Source organism: Oncorhynchus nerka, linkage group LG26 (genome assembly GCF_034236695.1).
Source record: "Oncorhynchus nerka isolate Pitt River linkage group LG26, Oner_Uvic_2.0, whole genome shotgun sequence".
Classification (NCBI taxonomy): domain Eukaryota; kingdom Metazoa; phylum Chordata; class Actinopteri; order Salmoniformes; family Salmonidae; genus Oncorhynchus; species Oncorhynchus nerka.
The window spans coordinates 44818502-44839752 of NC_088421.1; the positions used below are offsets into that span (position 1 = coordinate 44818502).

Below are 21251 nucleotides of genomic sequence, written 5' to 3' on the forward strand. Positions count from 1 at the left end.
CTATACAACAGGGAGGTCCAAGTTAGTTAGTACTATACAACAGGGAGGTCCAAGTTAGTTAGTATTATACAACAGGGAGGTCCAAGTTAGTTAGTACTATACAACAGGGAGGTCCTAGTTAGTTAGTACTATACAACAGGGAGGTCCAAGTTAGTTAGTACTATACAACAGGGAGGTCCAAGTTAGTACTATACAACAGGGAGGTCCAAGTTAGTTAGTACTATACAACAGGGAGGTCCTAGTTAGTTAGTACTATACAACAGGGAGGTCCTAGTTAGTTAGTACTATACAACAGGGAGGTCCAAGTTAGTTAGTACTATACAACAGGGAGGTCCTAGTTAGTTAGTACTATACAACAGGGAGGTCCAAGTTAGTTAGTACTATACAACAGGGAGGTCCAAGTTAGTTAGTACTATACAACAGGGAGGTCCAAGTTAGTTAGTATTATACAACAGGGAGGTCCTAGTTAGTTAGTACTATACAACAGGGAGGTCCAAGTTAGTTAGTACTATACAACAGGGAGGTCCAAGTTAGTACTATACAACAGGGAGGTCCAAGTTAGTTAGTACTATACAACAGGGAGGTCCTAGTTAGTTAGTACTATACAACAGGGAGGTCCTAGTTAGTACTATACAACAGGGAGGTCCAAGTTAGTTAGTATTATACAACAGGGAGGTCCTAGTTAGTTAGTACTATACAACAGGGAGGTCCAAGTTAGTTAGTACTATACAACAGGGAGGTCCAAGTTAGTTAGTACTATACAACAGGGAGGTCCAAGTTAGTTAGTACTATACAACAGGGAGGTCCAAGTTAGTTAGTACTATACAACAGGGAGGTCCAAGTTAGTTAGTACTATACAACAGGGAGGTCCTAGTTAGTTAGTACTATACAACAGGGAGGTCCAAGTTAGTTAGTACTATACAACAGGGAGGTCCTAGTTAGTTAGTACTATACAACAGGGAGGTCCAAGTTAGTTAGTACTATACAACAGGGAGGTCCAAGTTAGTACTATACAACAGGGAGGTCCAAGTTAGTTAGTATTATACAACAGGGAGGTCCTAGTTAGTTAGTACTATACAACAGGGAGGTCCAAGTTAGTTAGTACTATACAACAGGGAGGTCCAAGTTAGTACTATACAACAGGGAGGTCCAAGTTAGTTAGTATTATACAACAGGGAGGTCCTAGTTAGTTAGTACTATACAACAGGGAGGTCCAAGTTAGTTAGTATTATACAACAGGGAGGTCCTAGTTAGTTAGTACTATACAACAGGGAGGTCCAAGTTAGTTAGTATTATACAACAGGGAGGTCCTAGTTAGTTAGTACTATACAACAGGGAGGTCCAAGTTAGTACTATACAACAGGGAGGTCCTAGTTAGTTAGTACTATACAACAGGGAGGTCCTAGTTAGTTAGTACTATACAACAGGGAGGTCCAAGTTAGTTAGTACTATACAACAGGGAGGTCCTAGTTAGTTAGTACTATACAACAGGGAGGTCCTAGTTAGTTAGTACTATACAACAGGGAGGTCCTAGTTAGTTAGTACTATACAACAGGGAGGTCCAAGTTAGTACTATACAACAGGGAGGTCCTAGTTAGTTAGTACTATACAACAGGGAGGTCCTAGTTAGTTAGTACTATACAACAGGGAGGTCCTAGTTAGTTAGTACTATACAACAGGGAGGTCCAAGTTAGTTAGTATTATACAACAGGGAGGTCCTAGTTAGTTAGTACTATACAACAGGGAGGTCCTAGTTAGTTAGTACTATACAACAGGGAGGTCCAAGTTAGTTAGTACTATACAACAGGGAGGTCCAAGTTAGTTAGTACTATACAACAGGGAGGTCCAAGTTAGTTAGTACTATACAACAGGGAGGTCCAAGTTAGTTAGTACTATACAACAGGGAGGTCCTAGTTAGTTAGTACTATACAACAGGGAGGTCCAACCTAGTTAGTACTATACAACAGGGAGGTCCAACCTAGTTAGTACTATACAACAGGGAGGTCCAAGTTAGTACTATACAACAGGGAGGTCCAAGTTAGTTAGTACTATACAACAGGGAGGTCCAAGTTAGTTAGTACTATACAACAGGGAGGTCCTAGTTAGTACTATACAATAGGGAGGTCCTAGTTAGTTAGTACTATACAACAGGGAGGTCCAAGTTAGTTAGTACTATACAACAGGGAGGTCCAAGTTAGTTAGTACTATACAACAGGGAGGTCCAAGTTAGTTAGTACTATACAACAGGGAGGTCCAAGTTAGTTAGTACTATACAACAGGGAGGTCCAAGTTAGTTAGTACTATACAACAGGGAGGTCCTAGTTAGTTAGTACTATACAACAGGGAGGTCCAAGTTAGTTAGTACTATACAACAGGGAGGTCCTAGTTAGTACTATACAATAGGGAGGTCCTAGTTAGTTAGTACTATACAATAGGGAGGTCCTAGTTAGTTAGTACTATACAACAGGGAGGTCCAAGTTAGTTAGTACTATACAACAGGGAGGTCCAAGTTAGTTAGTACTATACAACAGGGAGGTCCTAGTTAGTTAGTACTATACAACAGGGAGGTCCAAGTTAGTTAGTACTATACAACAGGGAGGTCCAAGTTAGTGAGTACTATACAACAGGGAGGTCCTAGTTAGTTAGTACTATACAACAGGGAGGTCCAAGTTAGTTAGTACTATACAACAGGGAGGTCCAACCTAGTTAGTACTATACAACAGGGAGGTTCAAGTTAGTTAGTACTATACAACAGGGAGGTCCAACCTAGTTAGTACTATACAACGAGGTCATAGTTAGTACTATACAACGAGGTCCTAGTTAGTACTATACAACAGATGATGCAGAGAGATACATGCACCCAATCCTAAATCAACCCCTAGTCCCTACTTGTCTAGATCAGAATGCAGTGTTTCCCCTATATTCATTCCCATAGACTTCTAGTCATGCAGTGTTTCCCCTATATTCATTCCCATAGACTTCTAGTCATGCAGTGTTTCCCCTATATTCATTCCCATAGACTTCTAGTCATGCAGTGTTTCCCCTATATTCATTCCCATAGACTTCTAGTCATGCAGTGTTTCCCCTATATTCATTCCCATAGACTTCTAGTCATGCAGTGTTTCCCCTATATTCATTCCCATAGACTTCTAGTCATGCAGTGTTTCCCCTATATTCATTCCCATAGACTTCTAGTCATGCAGTGTTTCCCCTATATTCATTCCCATAGACTTCTAGTCATGCAGTGTTTCCCCTATATTCATTCCCATAGACTTCTAGTCATGCAGTGTTTCCTCTATATTCATTCCCATAGACTTCTAGTCATGCAGTGTTTCCCCTATATTCATTCCCATAGACTTCTAGTCATTGCGCTAACGACCCCCAACTATGGGAAACACTGAATGTATTGGATAGATATGGTAGTAGCTCCACCATATTGCTTAGTCCTATACTTTCTTCACAAGTAGGGAGTGTAGTCTAGGGGTTAGGGTGTAGGGTGTTGATTTGGGACTGAATAAAAGCAGCTGTAACACATGGATGGGCCCTAAACCCTGGAATACTAAACACTGGTAATGTATATGGACTTTGATCCGGCTGTTCTCCTGTAAATTATACAAACAAAACCCACTTCAATTCAGACAATATTTTCAAGACATCCCTTTTATCTGGGTTGGTTTGTGTGAAGGATTTGGACAGAACACCGAGGCATTCTGACGGTCAGCTAGCTGCAGGAGGTTAGAACCCCTAGGCATTCTGACGGTCAGCTAGCTGCAGGAGGTTAGAACCCCTAGGCATTCTGACGGTCAGCTAGCTGCAGGAGGTTAGAACCCCTAGGCATTCTGACGGTCAGCTAGCTGCAGGAGGTTAGAACACCGAGGCATTCTGACGGTCAGCTAGCTGCAGGAGGTTAGAACTCCTAGGCATTCTGACGGTCAGCTAGCTGCAGGAGGTTAGAACACCTAGGCATTCTGACGGTCAGCTAACACCTAGGCATTCTGACGGTCAGCTAGCTGCAGGAGGTTAGAACACCTAGGCATTCTGACGGTGAGCTAGCTGCAGGAGGTTAGAACACCTAGGCATTCTGACGGTCAGCTAGCTGCAGGAGGTTAGAACTCCTAGGCATTCTGACGGTCAGCTAGCTGCAGGAGGTTAGAACCCCTAGGCATTCTGACGGTCAGCTAGCTGCAGGAGGTTTAGAACACCTAGGCATTCTGACGGTCAGCTAGCTGCAGGAGGTTTAGAACACCTAGGCATTCTGACGGTCAGCTAGCTGCAGGAGGTTGGAACACCTAGGCATTCTGACGGTCAGCTAGCTGCAGGAGGTTAGAACCCCTAGGCATTTCTGCTAGCTGCAGGAGGTTAGAACCCCAGGCATTCTGCGGTCAGCTAGCAGGAGGTTAGAACACCTAGGCATTCTGACGGTCAGCTAGCTGCAGGAGGTTAGAACCCCTAGGCATTCTGACGGTCAGCTAGCTGCAGGAGGTTAGAACCCCTAGGCATTCTGACGGTCAGCTAGCTGCAGGAGGTTAGAACCCCTAGGCATTCTGACGGTCAGCTAGCTGCAGGAGGTTAGAACCCCTAGGCATTCTGACAGACAGCTAGCTGCAGGAGGAAACTAGGCATTCTGACAGTCAGCTAGCTGCAGGAGGTTAGAACTCTAGGCAACGGTGAGCTAGCTGCAGGAGGGAGGCATAACGGTCAGCTAGCTTAGGATTTAGAACTCCTAGGCATACTGACGGTCAGCTAGCTGCAGGAGGTTAGAACACCTAGGCATTCTGACGGTCAGCTAGCTGCAGGAGGTTAGAACACCTAGGCATTCTGACGGTCAGCTAGCTGCAGGAGGTTAGAACCCCTAGGCATTCTGACGGTCTGCTAGCTGCAGGAGGTTAGAACCCCGAGGCATTCTGACGGTCAGCTAGCTGCAGGAGGTTTAGAACACTTAGGCATTCTGACGGTCAGCTAGCTGCAGGAGGTTAGAACTCCTAGGCATACTGACGGTCAGCTAGCTGCAGGAGGTTAGTACGGTCGGTAGTTCCAGAAACTAGAGAAGACGGAAATCTAGAAGGAGGAAGAGGAGGAAAATCCAGTTAATGTGAGCCAATAGAATAAAGGCTTTATAATATAGATCACAAAAGAAGTGCCTTGGCTTTGTGTTGCACATAAGCTTTCAGTTTGATGGTTTTCTGGGATATACGCCACAACTTCTCTGCTTCTCAGTCGATTTAGACTCTTGTTTCCAATGAGCACCGGCAGGGTAGCCTAGTGGTTAGAGTGTAGAGGTGGCAGGGTAGCCTAGTGGTTAGAGTGTAGAGGCGGCAGGGTAGCCTAGTGGTTAGAGTGTAGAGGCGGCAGGGTAGCCTAGTGGTTAGAGTGTAGAGGCGGCAGGGTAGCCTAGTGGTTAGAGTGTAGAGGCGGCAGGGTAGCCTAGTGGTTAGAGTGTAGGCGGCAGGGTAGCCTAGTGGTTAGAGTGTAGAGGTGGCAGGGTAGCCTAGTGGTTAGAGTGTAGAGGCGGCAGGGTAGCCTAGTGGTTAGAGTGTAGAGGCGGCAGGGTAGCCTAGTGGTTAGAGTGTAGAGGCGGCAGGGTAGCCTAGTGGTTAGAGTGTAGAGGCGGCAGGGTAGCCTAGTGGTTAGAGTGTAGAGGCGGCAGGGTAGCCTAGTGGTTAGAGTGTAGAGGCGGCAGGGTAGCCTAGTGGTTAGAGTGTAGAGGCGGCAGGGTAGCCTAGTGGTTAGAGTGTAGAGGCGGCAGGGTAGCCTAGTGGTTAGAGTGTAGAGGCGGCAGGGTAGCCTAGTGGTTAGAGTGTAGAGGCGGCAGGGTAGCCTAGTGGTTAGAGTGTAGAGGTGGCAGGGTAGCCTAGTGGTTAGAGTGTAGAGGTGGCAGGGTAGCCTAGTGGTTATAGTGTAGAGGTGGCACGGTAGCCTAGTGGTTAGAGTGTAGAGGTGGCAGGGTAGCCTAGTGGTTAGAGTGTAGAGGCGGCACGGTTGCCTAGTGGTTAGAGCGTTGGACTAGTAACCGGAAGGTTGCAAGTTCAAACCCCCGAGCTGACAAGGTACAAATCTGTCGTTCTGCCCCTGAACAGGCAGTTAACCCACTGTTCCTAGGCCGTCATTGAAAATAAGAATTTGTTCTTAACTGACTTGCCTAGTTAAAATAAAATTAAAATAATACCATTTAGAACTTCTTCACAGAAGCAAAACAGCTCTCCCTGTCTTCTCTGAGTCTGACATTTCTTTAGGTTACAGACACACTTGAACAAGGTGAATCATCTACTTCATACCAACTGACCCACAGCCTGAATCTATGCCAACACCGCAGCTACTCATTCCCTTCAGTGTATTCTGTGGACCAATGGGAGTGTTGGAAACAAGTGTCCTGCTGCCCACAGACGTCACCCACCTTGTCCTTGAGCTGCTGGCAGAGCTGCAGCGAGATGGTGAAGAAGATCAGGGTGTTGTTGAGCCAGGGGACAACACACTCCACCTTGTGAACCTGGCTCACCTCAAACTTAACGTTGTTCAGCTCGCTGGGGGAGACAGCAGGGAAAGAGGTCAACAAGAAAACGACAACAAGAAAGCAGTTGGATGTATTGGAAAGGGCACTGTATGTGTTGAACAAGTTGGGAACTGTGTGCGTGAAAGTATTCAGAAATGAGAGGACCTCGGGTTAGACCCAACAAGCTTAATTTACTATGCAGCTGACTAGTGACAAAAAATATATATATATTTTTAAAAACTGTAGTTAGTATTGTTAGAGACAAAGGAATATCTTCACATCAACCAGATATGAAACGGACATGAAAAGGTCCTGTACTGACCACAGACAGCCCATCTGAATGTGTTAGTGACCGACATGATGTGAAGCCTTATATCAAGCAGGACTTACAACGTGGCTCCGGGGTTGTGTAACACGGAGCTTCCAGATGGCTTGAAGTTCTGTTGAAACACCACAGGTAGACAAACTGATGCATCTTCACAATGTGATTACAGAACTAACAGCTGTGATCTTGTTGTGAAAGTCGTCTCAGGGATGGATTCGATCCGCAGACTGTATCTGCATGAGAGTGTGAGTGTGTGTACCTTGGTGGTGTTGGGCTGCATTGCGTGCAGCTGGTAGACAGTCAGACACAGCTTACTCAGGTTGATATAGAAGTTCACCATCACGTCGCCTGGCATTGGAGGAGTGAACATTTTCTGGAGAGGGAGAGAGAGAGTTATTGTGATGTAAATTGCATACAGTAGACGGCGAGACCAGTTTCTCTGCTATGACCTATAACCTATGACAGACTCACCATGAGGCCGCTGGTGGCCAGCTCCGGCAGGGTCATGGCTGCCGGAGTGGTGAGGCGGTTACGAGCCCTGGTCAGCTGGAGCATCACCGCGTCCATCAGCTACAACAACGACATCATCAGTCATCATCAACTACAGTCATCAACTGGGAACAAATACAACCTGAGATATATAGAGGAAATGAAGAGATGCACTATGGGATGGAAATGTTGTTCTTGGTAATGAACGGGTAAATGGTGGAGCAAAGTTGTAGTCTAATGGTGTGGTGATGTGTAGTGTAATGGTGTGGTGATGTGTAGTGTAATGGTGTGGTGATGTGTAGTGTAATGGTGTGGTGATGTGTAGTGTAATGGTGTGGTGATGTGTAGTGTAATGGTGTGGTGATGTGTAGTGTAATGGTGTGGTGATGTGTAGTGTAATGGTGTGGTGATGTGTAGTGTAGTCTATTGATGTGTAGTGTAATGTAGTCTATTGATGTGTAGTGTAATGGTGTGTAGTGTAGTCTAATGGTGTGTAGTGTAATGGTGTGTAGTGTAGTCTATTGATGTGTAGTGTAATGGTGTGTAGTGTAGTCTAATGGTGTGTAGTGTAGTCTATTGATGTGTAGTGTAGTCTAATGGTATGTAGTGATGTGTAGTGTAGTCTAATGATGTGGTGATGTGTAGTGTAGTGTAGTCTAATGGTGTGGTGATGTGTAGTGTAGTGTAGTCTAATGATGTGATGATGTGTAGTGTAGTCTATTGATGTGTAGTGTAGTCTAATGGTGTGTAGTGATGTGTAGTATAGTGTAGTCTAATGGTGTGTAGTGTAGTCTAATGATGTGTAGTGTAGTCTAATGATGTGTAGTCTAATGATGTGTAGTCTAATGGTGTGTAGTGTAGTCTAATGGTGTGTAGTGTAGTCTAATGGTGTGTAGTGATGGTGTAGTGTAGTCTAATGGTGTGTAGTGTAGTCTAATGATGTGTAGTGATGGGTAGTGTAGTCTAATGGTGTGTAGTGTAGTGTAGTGTAGTCTAATGGTGTGTAGTGTAGTCTAATGGTGTGTAGTGTAGTCTAATGATGTGTAGTGATGTGTAGTGTAGTCTAGTGTAGTCTAATGATGTGTAGTGTAGACTAATGATGTGTAGACTAATGATGTGTAGTGTAGACTAATGATGTGTAGTGTAGTCTAATGATGTGTAGTGATGTGTAGTGTAGTCTAATGATGTATAGTGTAGTCTAATGATGTGTAGTGTAGTCTAATGATGTGTAGTGATGTGTAGTGTAGTCTAATGATGTATAGTGTAGTCTAATGATGTGTAGTGTAGTCTAATGATGTGTAGTGATGTGTAGTGTAGTCTAATGATGTATAGTGTAGTCTAATGATGTGTAGTGTAGTCTAATGATGTATAGTGTAGTCTAATGATGTGTAGTGTAGTCTAATGATGTGTAGTGTAGTCTAATGATGTGTAGTATAGTCTAATGATGTGTAGTGTAGACTAATGATGTGTAGTATAGTCTAATGATGTGTAGTGTAGTCTAATGATGTGTAGACTAATGGTGTGTAGTGTAGTCTAATGATGTGTAGTGTAGTCTAATGATGTGTAGTCTAATGGTGTGTAGTGTAGTCTAATGATGTGTAGTGTAGTCTAATGGTGTGTAGTGTAGTCTAATGGTGTGTAGTGTAGTCTAATGATGTGTAGTGTAGTCTAATGGTGTGTAGTGTAGTCTAATGGTGTGTAGTGATGGGTAGTGTAGACTAATGATGTGTAGTATAGTCTAATGATGTGTAGTGTAGTCTAATGATGTGTAGACTAATGATGTGTAGTGTAGTCTAATGGTGTGTAGTGTAGTCTAATGGTGTGTAGTGTAGTCTAATGGTGTGTAGTGTAGTCTAATGATGTGTAGTGTAGTCTAATGGTGTGTAGTGTAGACTAATGATGTGTAGTGTAGTCTAATGATGTGTAGTGATGTGTAGTGTAGTCTAATGATGTGTAGTGTAGACTAATGATGTGTAGTATAGTCTAATGATGTGTAGACTAATGATGTGTAGTGTAGACTAATGATGTGTAGTGTAGTCTAATGATGTGTAGTATAGTCTAATGATGTGTAGTGTAGTCTAATGATGTGTAGTGTAGTCTAATGATGTGTAGTGTAGTCTAATGATGTGTAGTGTAGTCTAATGATGTGTAGTGTAGTCTAATGATGTGTAGTGTAGTCTAATGGTGTGTAGTGTAGTCTAATGATGTGTAGTGTAGTCTAATGATGTGTAGTGTAGTCTAATGGTGTGTAGTGTAGTCTAATGGTGTGTAGTGATGGGTAGTGTAGACTAATGATGTGTAGTATAGTCTAATGATGTGTAGACTAATGGTGTGTAGTGTAGTCTAATGGTGTGTAGTGTAGTCTAATGGTGTGTAGTGTAGTCTAATGGTGTGTAGTGTAGTCTAATGATGTGTAGTGTAGTCTAATGGTGTGTAGTGTAGACTAATGATGTGTAGTGTAGTCTAATGATGTGTAGTGATGTGTAGTGTAGTCTAATGATGTGTAGTGTAGACTAATGATGTGTAGTATAGTCTAATGATGTGTAGACTAATGATGTGTAGTGTAGACTAATGATGTGTAGTGTAGTCTAATGATGTGTAGTGATGTGTAGTGTAGTCTAATGATGTGTAGTGTAGACTAATGATGTGTAGTGTAGTCTAATGATGTGGTGATGTGTAGTGTAGTCTAATGATGTGTAGTGTAGACTAATGATGTGTAGTATAGTCTAATGATGTGTAGACTAATGATGTGTAGTGTAGTCTAATGATGTGTAGTGTAGTCTAATGATGTGTAGACTAATGATGTGTAGTGTAGTCTAATGATGTGTAGTGATGTGTAGTGTAGTCTAATGATGTATAGTGTAGTCTAATGATGTGTAGTGATGTGTAGTGTAGTCTAATGATGTATAGTGTAGTCTAATGATGTGTAGTGTAGTCTAATGATGTGTAGTGTAGTCTAATGATGTGTAGTGATGTGTAGTGTAGTCTAATGATGTATAGTGTAGTCTAATGATGTGTAGTGTAGTATAATGATGTGTAGTGATGTGTAGTGTAGTCTAATGATGTATAGTGTAGTCTAATGATGTGTAGTGTAGTCTAATGATGTATAGTGTAGTCTAATGATGTGTAGTGTAGTCTAATGATGTATAGTGTAGTCTAATGATGTGTAGTGTAGTCTAATGATGTGTAGTGTAGTCTAATGATGTGTAGTGTAGTCTAATGATGTATAGTGTAGTGTAGTCTAATGTGTGTGTGTAAGTGTAGTCTAATGATGTATAGTGTAGTCTAATGATGTGTGTGAGTGTAGTCTAATGATGTATAGTGTAGTCTAATGATGTGTAGTGTAGTCTAATGATGTATAGTGTAGTCTAATGATGTATAGTGTAGTCTAATGATGTGTAGTGTGTAGTCTAATGATGTAGTGTAGTCTAATGATGTGTAGTGTAGTCTAATGATGTGTAGTGATGTGTAGTGTAGTCTAATGTAGTGTAGTCTAATGATGTGTAGTGTAGTCTAATGATGTGTAGTGTAGTCTAATGATGTGTAGTGTAGTCTAATGATGTGTAGTCTAAGTGTAGTCTAATGATGTGTAGTGTAGTCTAATGATGTGTAGTGTAGTCTAATGATGTGTAGTCTAATGATGTGTGTATGATGTGTAGTCTAATGATGTGTAGTGTAGTCTAATGATGTGTAGTGTAGTCTAATGATGTGTAGTGTAGTCTAATGATGACTAATGTGTAGTGTAGTCTAATGATGTGTAGTGTAGTCTAATGATGTGTAGTGTAGTCTAATGATGTGTAGTGTAGTCTAATGATGTGTAATGATGTGTAGTGTAGTCTAATGATGTGTGTGTAGTCTAATGATGTGTAGTAGTCTAATGATGTGTAGTGTAGTCTAATGATGTGTGTAGTCTAATGTCTAATGGTGTGTAGTGTAGTCTAATGATGTGTAGTGTAGTCTAATGATGTGTAGTGTAGTCTAATGATGTGTAGTGTAGTCTAATGATGTGTAGTGTAGTCTAATGATGTGTAGTGTAGTCTAATGATGTGTAGTGTAGTCTAATGATGTGTAGACTAATGGTGTGTAGTGTAGTCTAATGTGTGTAGTGTAGTCTAATGGTGTGTAGTGTAGTCTAATGATGTGTAGTGTAGTCTAATGATGTGTAGTGTAGTCTAATGATGTGTAGTGTAGTCTAATGGTGTGTAGTGATGGGTAGTGTAGTCTAATGGTGTGTAGTGTAGTCTAATGGTGTGTAGTGTAGTCTAATGATGTGTAGTGTAGTCTAATGGTGTGTAGTGTAGTCTAATGGTGTGTAGTGATGTGTAGTGTAGTCTAATGGTGTGTAGTGTAGTCTAATGGTGTGTAGTCTAATGGTGTGTAGTGTAGTCTAATGGTGTGTAGTGTAGTCTAATGATGTGTAGTGTAGTCTAATGGTGTGTAGTGTAGTCTAATGGTGTGTAGTGTAGTCTAATGGTGTGTAGTGTAGTCTAATGGTGTGTAGTGTAGTCTAATGGTGTGTAGTGTAGTCTAATGGTGTGTAGTGTAGTCTAATGATGTGTAGTCTAATGTGTAGTGTAGTCTAATGATGTGTAGTGTAGTCTAATGGTGTGTAGTGTAGTCTAATGGTGTGTAGTGATGTGTAGTGTAGTCTAATGGTGTGTAGTCTAATGGTGTGTAGTGTAGTCTAATGGTGTGTAGTCTAATGGTGTGTAGTGTAGTCTAATGGTGTGTAGTGTAGTCTAATGATGTGTAGTGTAGTCTAATGATGTGTAGTCTAATGATGTGTAGTGTAGTCTAAATGTAGTCTAATGTGTGTAGTGTAGTCTAATGATGTGTAGTGTAGTCTAATGATGTGTAGTGTAGTCTAATGTGTGTGTAGTAATAGTCTAATGGTGTATAGTGTAGTCTAATGATGTGTAGTGTAGTCTAATGATGTGTAGTGTAGTCTAATGAGTGTAGTCTAATGGTGTGTAGTCTAATGATGTGTAGTGTAGTCTAATGTGTGTGTAGTCTAATGATGTGTGTAGTCTAATGATGTGTAGTGTAGTCTAATGTGTAGTGTAGTCTAATGATGTGTAGTGTAGTCTAATGATGTGTAGTGTAGTCTAATGATGTGTAGTCTAATGATGTGTAGTGTAGTCTAATGATGTGTAGTGTAGTCTAATGATGTGTAGTGTAGTCTAATGATGTGTAGTGTAGTCTAATGATGTGTAGTGTAGTCTAATGAGTGTGTAGTGTAGTCTAATGGTGTGTAGTGTAGTCTAATGAGTGTAGTCTATGTGTAGTGTAGTCTAATGTAGTCTAATGATGTGTAGTGTAGTCTAATGATGTGTAGTGTAGTCTAATGATGTGTAGTGTAGTCTAATGATGTGTGTAGTCTAATGATGTGTAGTGTAGTCTAATGATGTGTAGTGTAGTCTAATGATGTGTAGTGTAGTCTAATGGTGTGTAGTGTAGTCTAATGGTGTGTGTAGTCTAATGATGTGTGTAGTGTAGTCTAATGATGTGTAGTGTAGTCTAATGTGTGTAGTCTAATGATGTGTAGTGTAGTCTAATGATGTGTAGTGTGTAGTCTAATGATGTGTAGTGTAGTCTAATGATGATAGTGTAGTCTAATGGTGTGTAGTGTAGTCTAAGTGTAGTCTAATGGTGTGTAGTGTAGTCTAATGGTGTGTAGTGTAGTCTAATGGTGTAAGTGTAGTCTAATGATGTGTAGTGTAGTCTAATGATGTGTCTAGTGTAGTCTAATGATGTGTAGTGTAGTCTAATGATGTGTAGTGTAGTCTAATGATGTGTAGTGTAGTCTAATGTGTGTATGTCTAATGTCTAATGTGTAGTGTAGTCTAATGATGTGTAGTGTAGTCTAATGATGTGTAGTGTAGTCTAATGATGTGTAGTGATGTGTAGTGTAGTCTAATGATGTATAGTGTAGTCTAATGGTGTGTAGTGTAGTCTAATGATGTGTAGTGTAGTCTAATGATGTGTAGTGTAGTCTAATGATGTGTAGTGTAGTCTAATGATGTGTAGTGTAGTCTAATGAGTGTAGTCTAATGATGTGTAGTGTAGTCTAATGTGTGTAGTGTAGTCTAATGATGTGTAGTGTAGTCTAATGATGTGTAGTGATGTGTAGTGTAGACTAATGATGTGTAGTGTAGTCTAATGATGTGTAGTGTAGTCTAATGATGTGTAGTGTAGTCTAATGATGTGTAGTGTAGTCTAATGATGTGTAGTGTAGTCTAATGATGTGTAGTGTAGTCTAATGATGTGTAGTGTAGTCTAATGATGTGTAGTGTAGTCTAATGATGTGTAGTGTAGTCTAATGATGTGTAGACTAATGGTGTGTAGTGTAGTCTAATGATGTGTAGTGTAGTCTAATGATGTGTAGTGTAGTCTAATGATGTGTAGTGTAGTCTAATGATGTGTAGTGTAGTCTAATGGTGTGTAGTGTAGTCTAATGATGTGTAGTGTAGTCTAATGATGTGTAGTGTAGTCTAATGAATAGTGTAGTCTAATGATGTGTAGTGTAGTCTAATGTGTAGTGTGTCTAATATGTGTAGTCTAATGTGTGTAGTGTAGTCTAATGATGTGTAGTGTAGTCTAATAGTGTAGTCTAATGATGTGTAGTGTAGTCTAATGATGTGTAGTGTAGTCTAATGGTGTGTAGTGTAGTCTAATGTAGTGTGTAGTGTAGTCTAATGATGTGTAGTGTAGTCTAATGGTGTGTAGTGTAGTCTAATGATGTGTAGTGTGTAGTCTAATGATGTGTAGTGTAGTCTAATGATGTGTAGTGTAGTCTAATGATGTGTAGTGAGTGTAGTCTAATGGTGTGTAGTGTAGTCTAATGATGTGTAGTGTAGTCTAATGATGTGTAGTGTAGTCTAATGATGTGTGTGTAGTCTAATGTGTGTAGTGTAGTCTAATGGTGTGTAGTGTAGTCTAATGGTGTGTAGTGTAGTCTAATGGTGTGTAGTGTAGTCTAATGGTGTGTAGTCTAATGGTGTGTAGTGTAGTCTAATGATGTGTAGTGTAGTCTAATGATGTGTAGTCTAGTGGTGTGTAGTGTAGTCTAATGGTGTGTAGTCTAATGATGTGTAGTGTAGACTAATGATGTGTAGTATAGTCTAATGGTGTGTAGTGTAGTCTAATGGTGTGTAGTGTAGTCTAATGTGTGTAGTGTAGTCTAATGATGTGTAGTGTAGTCTAATGATGTGTAGTGTAGTCTAATGGTGTGTAGTGTAGTCTAATGTGTGTGTAGTCTAATGATGTGTAGTGTAGTCTAATGATGTGTAGTGTAGTCTAATGGTGTGTAGTGTAGTCTAATGTAGTGTAGTCTAATGATGTGTAGTGTAGTCTAATGATGTGTAGTGTAGTCTAATGATGTGTAGTGTGTAATGATGTCTAATGATGTGTAGTGTAGTCTAATGATGTGTAGTGTAGTCTAATGATGTGTAGTGTAGTCTAATGATGTGTAGTCTAATGATGTGTAGTGTAGTCTAATGATGTGTAGTGTAGTCTAATGATGTGTGTATGTGTAGTGTCTAATGATGTGTAGTGTAGTCTAATGGTGTGTAGTGTAGTCTAATGATGTGTAGTGTAGTCTAATGGTGTGTAGTGTAGTCTAATGATGTGTAGTCTAGTCTAATGTGTGTGTAGTCTAATGTGTGTAGTGTAGTCTAATGATGTGTAGTGTAGTCTAATGATGTGTGTAGTGTAGTCTAAATGATGTGTAGTGTAGTCTAATGATGTATAGTGTAGTCTAATGGTGTGTAGTGATGTGTAGTGTAGTCTAATGAATAGTGTAGTCTAATGATGTGTAGTGTAGTCTAATGATGATAGTGTAGTCTAATGATGTGTAGTGTAGTCTAATGATGTATAGTGTAGTCTAATGATGTGTAGTGTAGTCTAATGATGTGTAGTCTAATGATGTGTGTGTAGTCTAATGGTGTGTAGTGTAGTCTAATGATGTGTAGTGTAGTCTAATGATGTGTAGTGTAGTCTAATGATGTGTAGTGTAGTCTAATGATGTGTAGTGTAGTCTAATGATGTGTAGTGTAGTCTAATGATGTGTAGTGTAGTCTAATGATGTAGTGTAGTCTAATGATGTGTAGTGTAGTCTAATGATGATGTGTAGTCTAATGATGTGTAGTGTAGTCTAATGATGTGTAGTGTCTAATGATGTGTGTAGTCTAATGATGTAGTGTATGTGTGTGTAGTCTAATGTGTAGTGTAGTCTAATGAGTGTAGTCTAATGTGTAGTCTAATGGTGTGTAGTGTAGTCTAATGATGTGTGTAGTCTAATGTGTGTAGTGTAGTCTAATGATGTGTAGTGTAGTCTAATGATGTGTAGTGTAGTCTAATGGTGTGTAGTGTAGTCTAATGATGTAGTGTAGTCTAATGATGTGTAGTGTAGTCTAATGATGTGTAGTGTAGTCTAATGATGTGTAGTGTAGTCTAATGATGTGTAGTGTAGTCTAATGATGTGTAGTGTAGTCTAATGATGTGTAGTGTAGTCTAATGATGTGTAGTGTAGTCTAATGATGTGTAGTGTAGTCTAATGTGTGTAGTAGTGTAGTCTAATGATGTGTAGTGTAGTCTAATGATGTGTAGTGTCTAATGTGTCTAGTGTAGTCTAATGATAGTGTAGTCTAATGATGTGTAGTGTAGTCTAATGTGTAGTGTAGTCTAATGTGTGTAGTGTAGTCTAATGATGTGTAGTGTAGTCTAATGGTGTGTAGTGTAGTCTAATGGTGTGTAGTGTAGTCTACTGATGTGTAGTCTAATGATGTGTAGTGTAGTCTAATGATGTGTAGTGTAGTCTAATGATGTGTAGTGTAGTCTAATGATGTGTAGTCTAATGGTGTGTAGTCTAATGATGTGTAGTGTAGTCTAATGATGTATAGTGTAGTCTAATGATGTGTAGTGTAGTCTAATGGTGTGTAGTGTAGTCTAATGGTGTGTAGTGTAGTCTAATGGTGTGTAGTGTAGTCTAATGATGTGTAGTCTAGTGGTGTGTAGTGTAGTCTAATGATGTGTAGACTAATGGTGTGTAGTGTAGTCTAATGGTGTGTAGTGTAGTCTAATGATGTGTAGTGTAGTCTAATGATGTGTAGTGTAGTCTAATGATGTGTAGTGATGTGTAGTGTAGTCTAATGATGTGTAGTGTAGTCTAATGGTGTGTAGTGTAGTCTAATGGTGTGTAGTGTAGTCTAATGGTGTGTAGTGTAGTCTAATGGTGTGTAGTGATGTGTAGTGTAGTCTAATGGTGTGTAGTGTAGTCTAATGGTGTGTAGTCTAATGTGTAGTGTAGTCTAATGGTGTGTAGTGTAGTCTAATGGTGTGTAGTGATGTGTAGTGTAGTCTAATGGTGTGTAGTCTAATGGTGTGTAGTCTAATGGTGTGTGTGTAGTCTAATGGTGTGTAGTGTAGTCTAATGGTGTGTAGTGTAGTCTAATGGTGTGTAGTGTAGTCTAATGATGTGTAGTGTAGTCTAATGATGTGTAGTGTAGTGTAGTGTAGTCTAATGATGTGTAGTGTAGTCTAATGGTGTGTAGTGTAGTCTAATGGTGTGTAGTGTAGTCTAATGGTGTGTAGTCTAATGGTGTGTAGTGTAGTCTAATGGTGTGTAGTGTAGTCTAATGATAGTGTAGTCTAATGTGTAGTGTAGTCTAATGGTGTGTAGTGTAGTCTAATGATGTGTAGTGGTGTGTAGTCTAATGGTGTGTAGTGTAGTCTAATGGTGTGTAGTGTAGTCTGGTGTGTAGTCTGTGGTAGTGTAGTCTAATGTGTAGTGTAGTCTAATGATGTGTAGTGTAGTCTAATGTGTAGTGTAGTCTAATGAGTGTAGTCTAAGTGTAGTCTAATGATGTGTGAGTGTAGTCTAATGGTGTGTAGTGTAGTCTAATGATGTGTAGTGTAGTCTAATGGTGTGTAGTGTAGTCTAATGTGTGTAGTCTAATGATGTGTAGTGTAGTCTAATGGTGTGTAGTGTAGTCTAATGATGTGTAGTGTAGTCTAATGGTGTGTAGTGTGTGTAATGTGTAGTGTAGTCTAATGGTGTGTAGTGTAGTCTAATGGTGTGTAGTCTAATGGTGTGTAGTGTAGTCTAATGTAGTCTAATGGTGTGTAGTGTAGTCTAAGTGTAGTCTAATGATGTGTAGTGTAGTCTAATGATGTGTAGTGTAGTCTAATGTGTGTGTAGTCTAATGATGTGTAGTGTAGTCTAATGATGTGTAGTGTAGTCTAAGTGTAGTCTAATGATGTGTAGTGTAGTCTAATGATGTGTAGTGTAGTCTAATGATGTGTAGTGTAGTCTAATGATGTGTAGTGTAGTCTAATGGTGTGTAGTGTAGTCTAATGATGTGTAGTGTAGTCTAATGATGTGTAGTGTAGTCTAATGATGTGTAGTCTAGTCTAATGATGTGTAGTGTAGTCTAGTGTAGTCTAATGATGTGTAGTGTAGTCTAATGATGTGTAGTGTAGTCTAATGTGTAGTCTAAGTGTAGTCTAATGATGTGTAGTGTAGTCTAATGGTGTGTAGTGATGTGTAGTGTAGTCTAATGATGTGTAAGTGTAGTCTAATGTGTGTGTAGTGTAGTCTAATGGTGTGTAGTGTAGTCTAATGATGTGTAGTGTAGTCTAATGATGTGTAGTGTGTCTAATGTGTAGTGTAGTCTAATGGTGTGTAGTGTAGTCTAATGATGTGTAGTGTAGTCTAATGTGTGTAGTCTAATGGTGTAGTCTAATGAGTGTAGTCTAATGATGTGTAGTGTAGTCTAATGATGTGTAGTGTAGTCTAATGTAGTCTAATGGTGTGTAGTGTAGTCTAATGATGTGTAGTGTAGTCTAATGGTGTGTAGTGTAGTCTAATGGTGTGTAGTCTAATGATGTAGTGTAGTCTAATGATGTGTAGTGTAGTCTAATGATGTGTAGTGTAGTAGTCTAATGATGTGTAATGATGTGTAGTGTAGTCTAATGGTGTGTAGTGTAGTCTAATGATGTGTAGTGTAGTCTAATGGTGTGTAGTGTAGTCTAATGTGTGTAGTGTAGTCTAATGGTGTGTAGTGTAGTCTAATGGTGTGTAGTGTAGTCTAATGTAGTCTAATGTGTAGTGTAGTCTAATGATGTGTAGTGTAGTCTAATGGTGTGTAGTGATGTGTAGTGTAGTCTAATGGTGTGTAGTGTAGTCTAATGGTGTGTGTAGTCTAATGGTGTAGTCTAATGATGTGTAGTCTAAATGAGTGTGTGTAGTGTAGTCTAATGATGTGTAGTGTAGTCTAATGTGTGTGTCTAATGATGTGTAGTCTAATGATGTGTAGTGTAGTCTAATGGTGTGTAGTGTAGTCTAATGATGTGTAGTGTAGTCTAATGATGTGTAGTGTAGTCTAATGATGTGTAGTCTAATGGTGTGTCTAAGTGTAGTCTAATAGTGTGTGTAGTGTAGTCTAATGATGTGTAGTGTAGTCTAATGGTGTGTAGTGTAGTCTAATGATGTGTAGTGATGTGTAGTGTAGTCTAATGATGTGTGAGTGTAGTCTAATGATGTGTAGTGTAGTCTAATGATGTGTAGTGTAGTCTAATGATGTGTAGTGTAGTCTAATGGTGTGTAGTGTAGTCTAATGATGTGTAGTGTAGTCTAATGATGTGTGTAGTCTAATGATGTGTAGTGTAGTCTAATGATGTGTAGTAGTGATGTGTAAGTGTAGTCTAGTCTAATGATGTGTAGTGTAGACTAATGATGTGTAGTATAGTCTAATGGTGTGTAGTGTAGTCTAATGGTGTATAGTGTAGTCTAATGATGTGTAGTGTAGTCTAATGATGTGTAGTGTAGTCTAATGATGTGTAGTGTAGACTAATGATGTGTAGTATAGTCTAATGGTGTGTAGTGTAGTCTAATGGTGTGTAGTGTATGGTGTGTAGTGTAGTCTAATGATGTGTAGTGTAGTCTAATGATGTGTAGTGTAGTCTAATGATGTGTAGTGTAGTCTAATGATGTGTAGTGTAGTCTAATGGTGTGTAGTGTAGTCTAATGGTGTGTAGTCTAATGGTGTGTAGTGTAGTCTAATGATGTGTAGTCTAATGATGTGTAGTCTGATGGTGTGTAGTCTAATGGTGTGTAGTGTAGTCTAATGGTGTGTAGTCTAATGGTGTGTAGTGTAGTCTAATGATGTGTAGTGTAGTCTAATGATGTATAGTGTAGTCTAATGATGTGTAGTGTAGTCTAATGGTAGTGTAGTCTAATGGTGTGTAGTGTAGTCTAATATGTGTCTAATGATGTGTAGTGTAGTCTAATGATGTGTAGTGTAGTCTAATGATGTGTAGTGTAGTCTAATGGTGTGTAGTGTAGTCTAATGATGTGTAGTGTAGTCTAATGGTGTGTAGTGATGTGTAGTGTAGTCTAATGGTGTGTAGTCTAATGATGTGTAGTGTAGTCTAATGGTGTGTAGTGTAGTCTAATGTGTGTGTAGTCTAATGGTGTGTAGTGTAGTCTAATGATGTGTAGTGTAGTCTAATGGTGTGTAGTGTAGTCTAATGGTGTGTAGTGTAGTCTAATGGTGTGTAGTGTAGTCTAATGGTGTGTAGTGTAGTCTAATGGTGTGTAGTGTAGTCTAATGGTGTGTAGTGTAGTCTAATGGTGTGTAGTGTAGTCTAATGGTGTGTAGTGTAGTCTAATGGTGTGTAGTGTAGTCTAATGATGTGTAGTCTAATGGTGTGTAGTGATGTGTAGTGTAGTGTAGTCTAATGGTGTGTAGTGTAGTCTAATGGTGTGTAGTCTAATGGTGTGTAGTGTAGTCTAATGATGTGTAGTGTAGTCTAATGATGTGTAGTCTAATGGTGTGTAGTGTAGTCTAATGGTGTGTAGTGTAGTCTAATGATGTGTAGTCTAGTGTAGTGTAGTCTAATGATGTGTAGACTAATGGTGTGTAGTGTAGTCTAATGATGTGTAGTGTAGTCTAATGATGTGTAGTGTAGTCTAATGGTGTGTAGTGTAGTCTAATGGTGTGTAGTGTAGTCTAATGGTGTGTAGTGTAGTCTAATGATGTGTAGTGTAGTCTAATGATGTGTAGTGTAGTCTAATGGTGTGTAGTGTAGTCTAATGATGTGTAGTGTAGTCTAATGATGTGTAGTGTAGTCTAATGGTGTGTAGTGTAGTCTAATGGTGTGTAGTGTAGTCTAATGGTGTGTAGTGTAGTCTAATGTGTGTAGTGTAGTCTAATGGTGTGTAGTGTAGTCTAATGGTGTGTAAGTGTAGTGTAGTCTAATGGTGTGTAGTGTAGTCTAATGATGTGTGTAGTGATGTGTAGTGTAGTCTAATGGTGTGTAGTGTAGTCTAATGGTGTGTGTGGTGTGTAGTGTAGTCTAATGTGTGTAGTGTAGTCTAATGTGTGTAGTGTAGTCTAATGGTGTGTAGTGTAGTCTACTGATGGATAGTGTAGTCTAATGGTGTGTAGTGTAGTCTAATGGTGTGTAGTGTAGTCTAATGATGTATAGTGTAGTCTAATGATGTGTAGTGTAGTCTAATGGTGTGTAGTCTAATGGTGTGTAGTGTAGTCTAATGGTGTGTAGTGTAGTCTAATGGTGTGTAGTCTAATGGTGTGTAGTGTAGTCTAATGGTGTGTAGTGATGTGTAGTGTAGTTTAATGGTGTGTAGTGATGTGTAGTCTAATGGTGTGTAGTCTAATGGTGTGTAGTGTAGTCTAATGGTGTGTAGTCTAATGGTGTGTAGTGTAGTCTAATGATGTGTAGTGTAGTCTAATGGTGTGTAGTCTAATGATGTGTAGTCTAATGATGTGTAGTCTAATGATGTGTAGTGTAGACTAATGATGTGTAGTATAGTCTAATGGTGTGTAGTGTAGTCTAATGGTGTATAGTGTAGTCTAATGATGTGTAGTGTAGTCTAATGATGTCTAATGGTGTGTAGTGTAGTCTAATGATGTGTAGTGTAGTCTA

General features: G+C 39.8%; 1 protein-coding gene across 2 annotated transcripts in view; it reads right to left on the reverse strand.

Annotated features, from left to right (window-relative positions):
- Positions 1-4719: 4719 nt before the first annotated feature.
- Positions 4720-21251, reverse strand: part of rogdi (rogdi atypical leucine zipper) — a 38282-nt gene continuing 21750 nt past the window's right edge. For both annotated transcript variants that reach the window (XM_065010806.1, XM_065010807.1), the window contains 5 exons: positions 7287-7385; positions 7075-7188; positions 6881-6930; positions 6395-6521; positions 4720-5058 (listed from right to left, as the gene is read on the reverse strand). In XM_065010806.1, coding sequence (XP_064866878.1) covers positions 5017-5058; positions 6395-6521; positions 6881-6930; positions 7075-7188; positions 7287-7385 — 432 coding nt within the window. In that variant the 3' untranslated portion in view covers positions 4720-5016. The remainder of the gene's footprint in view (positions 5059-6394; positions 6522-6880; positions 6931-7074; positions 7189-7286; positions 7386-21251) is intronic.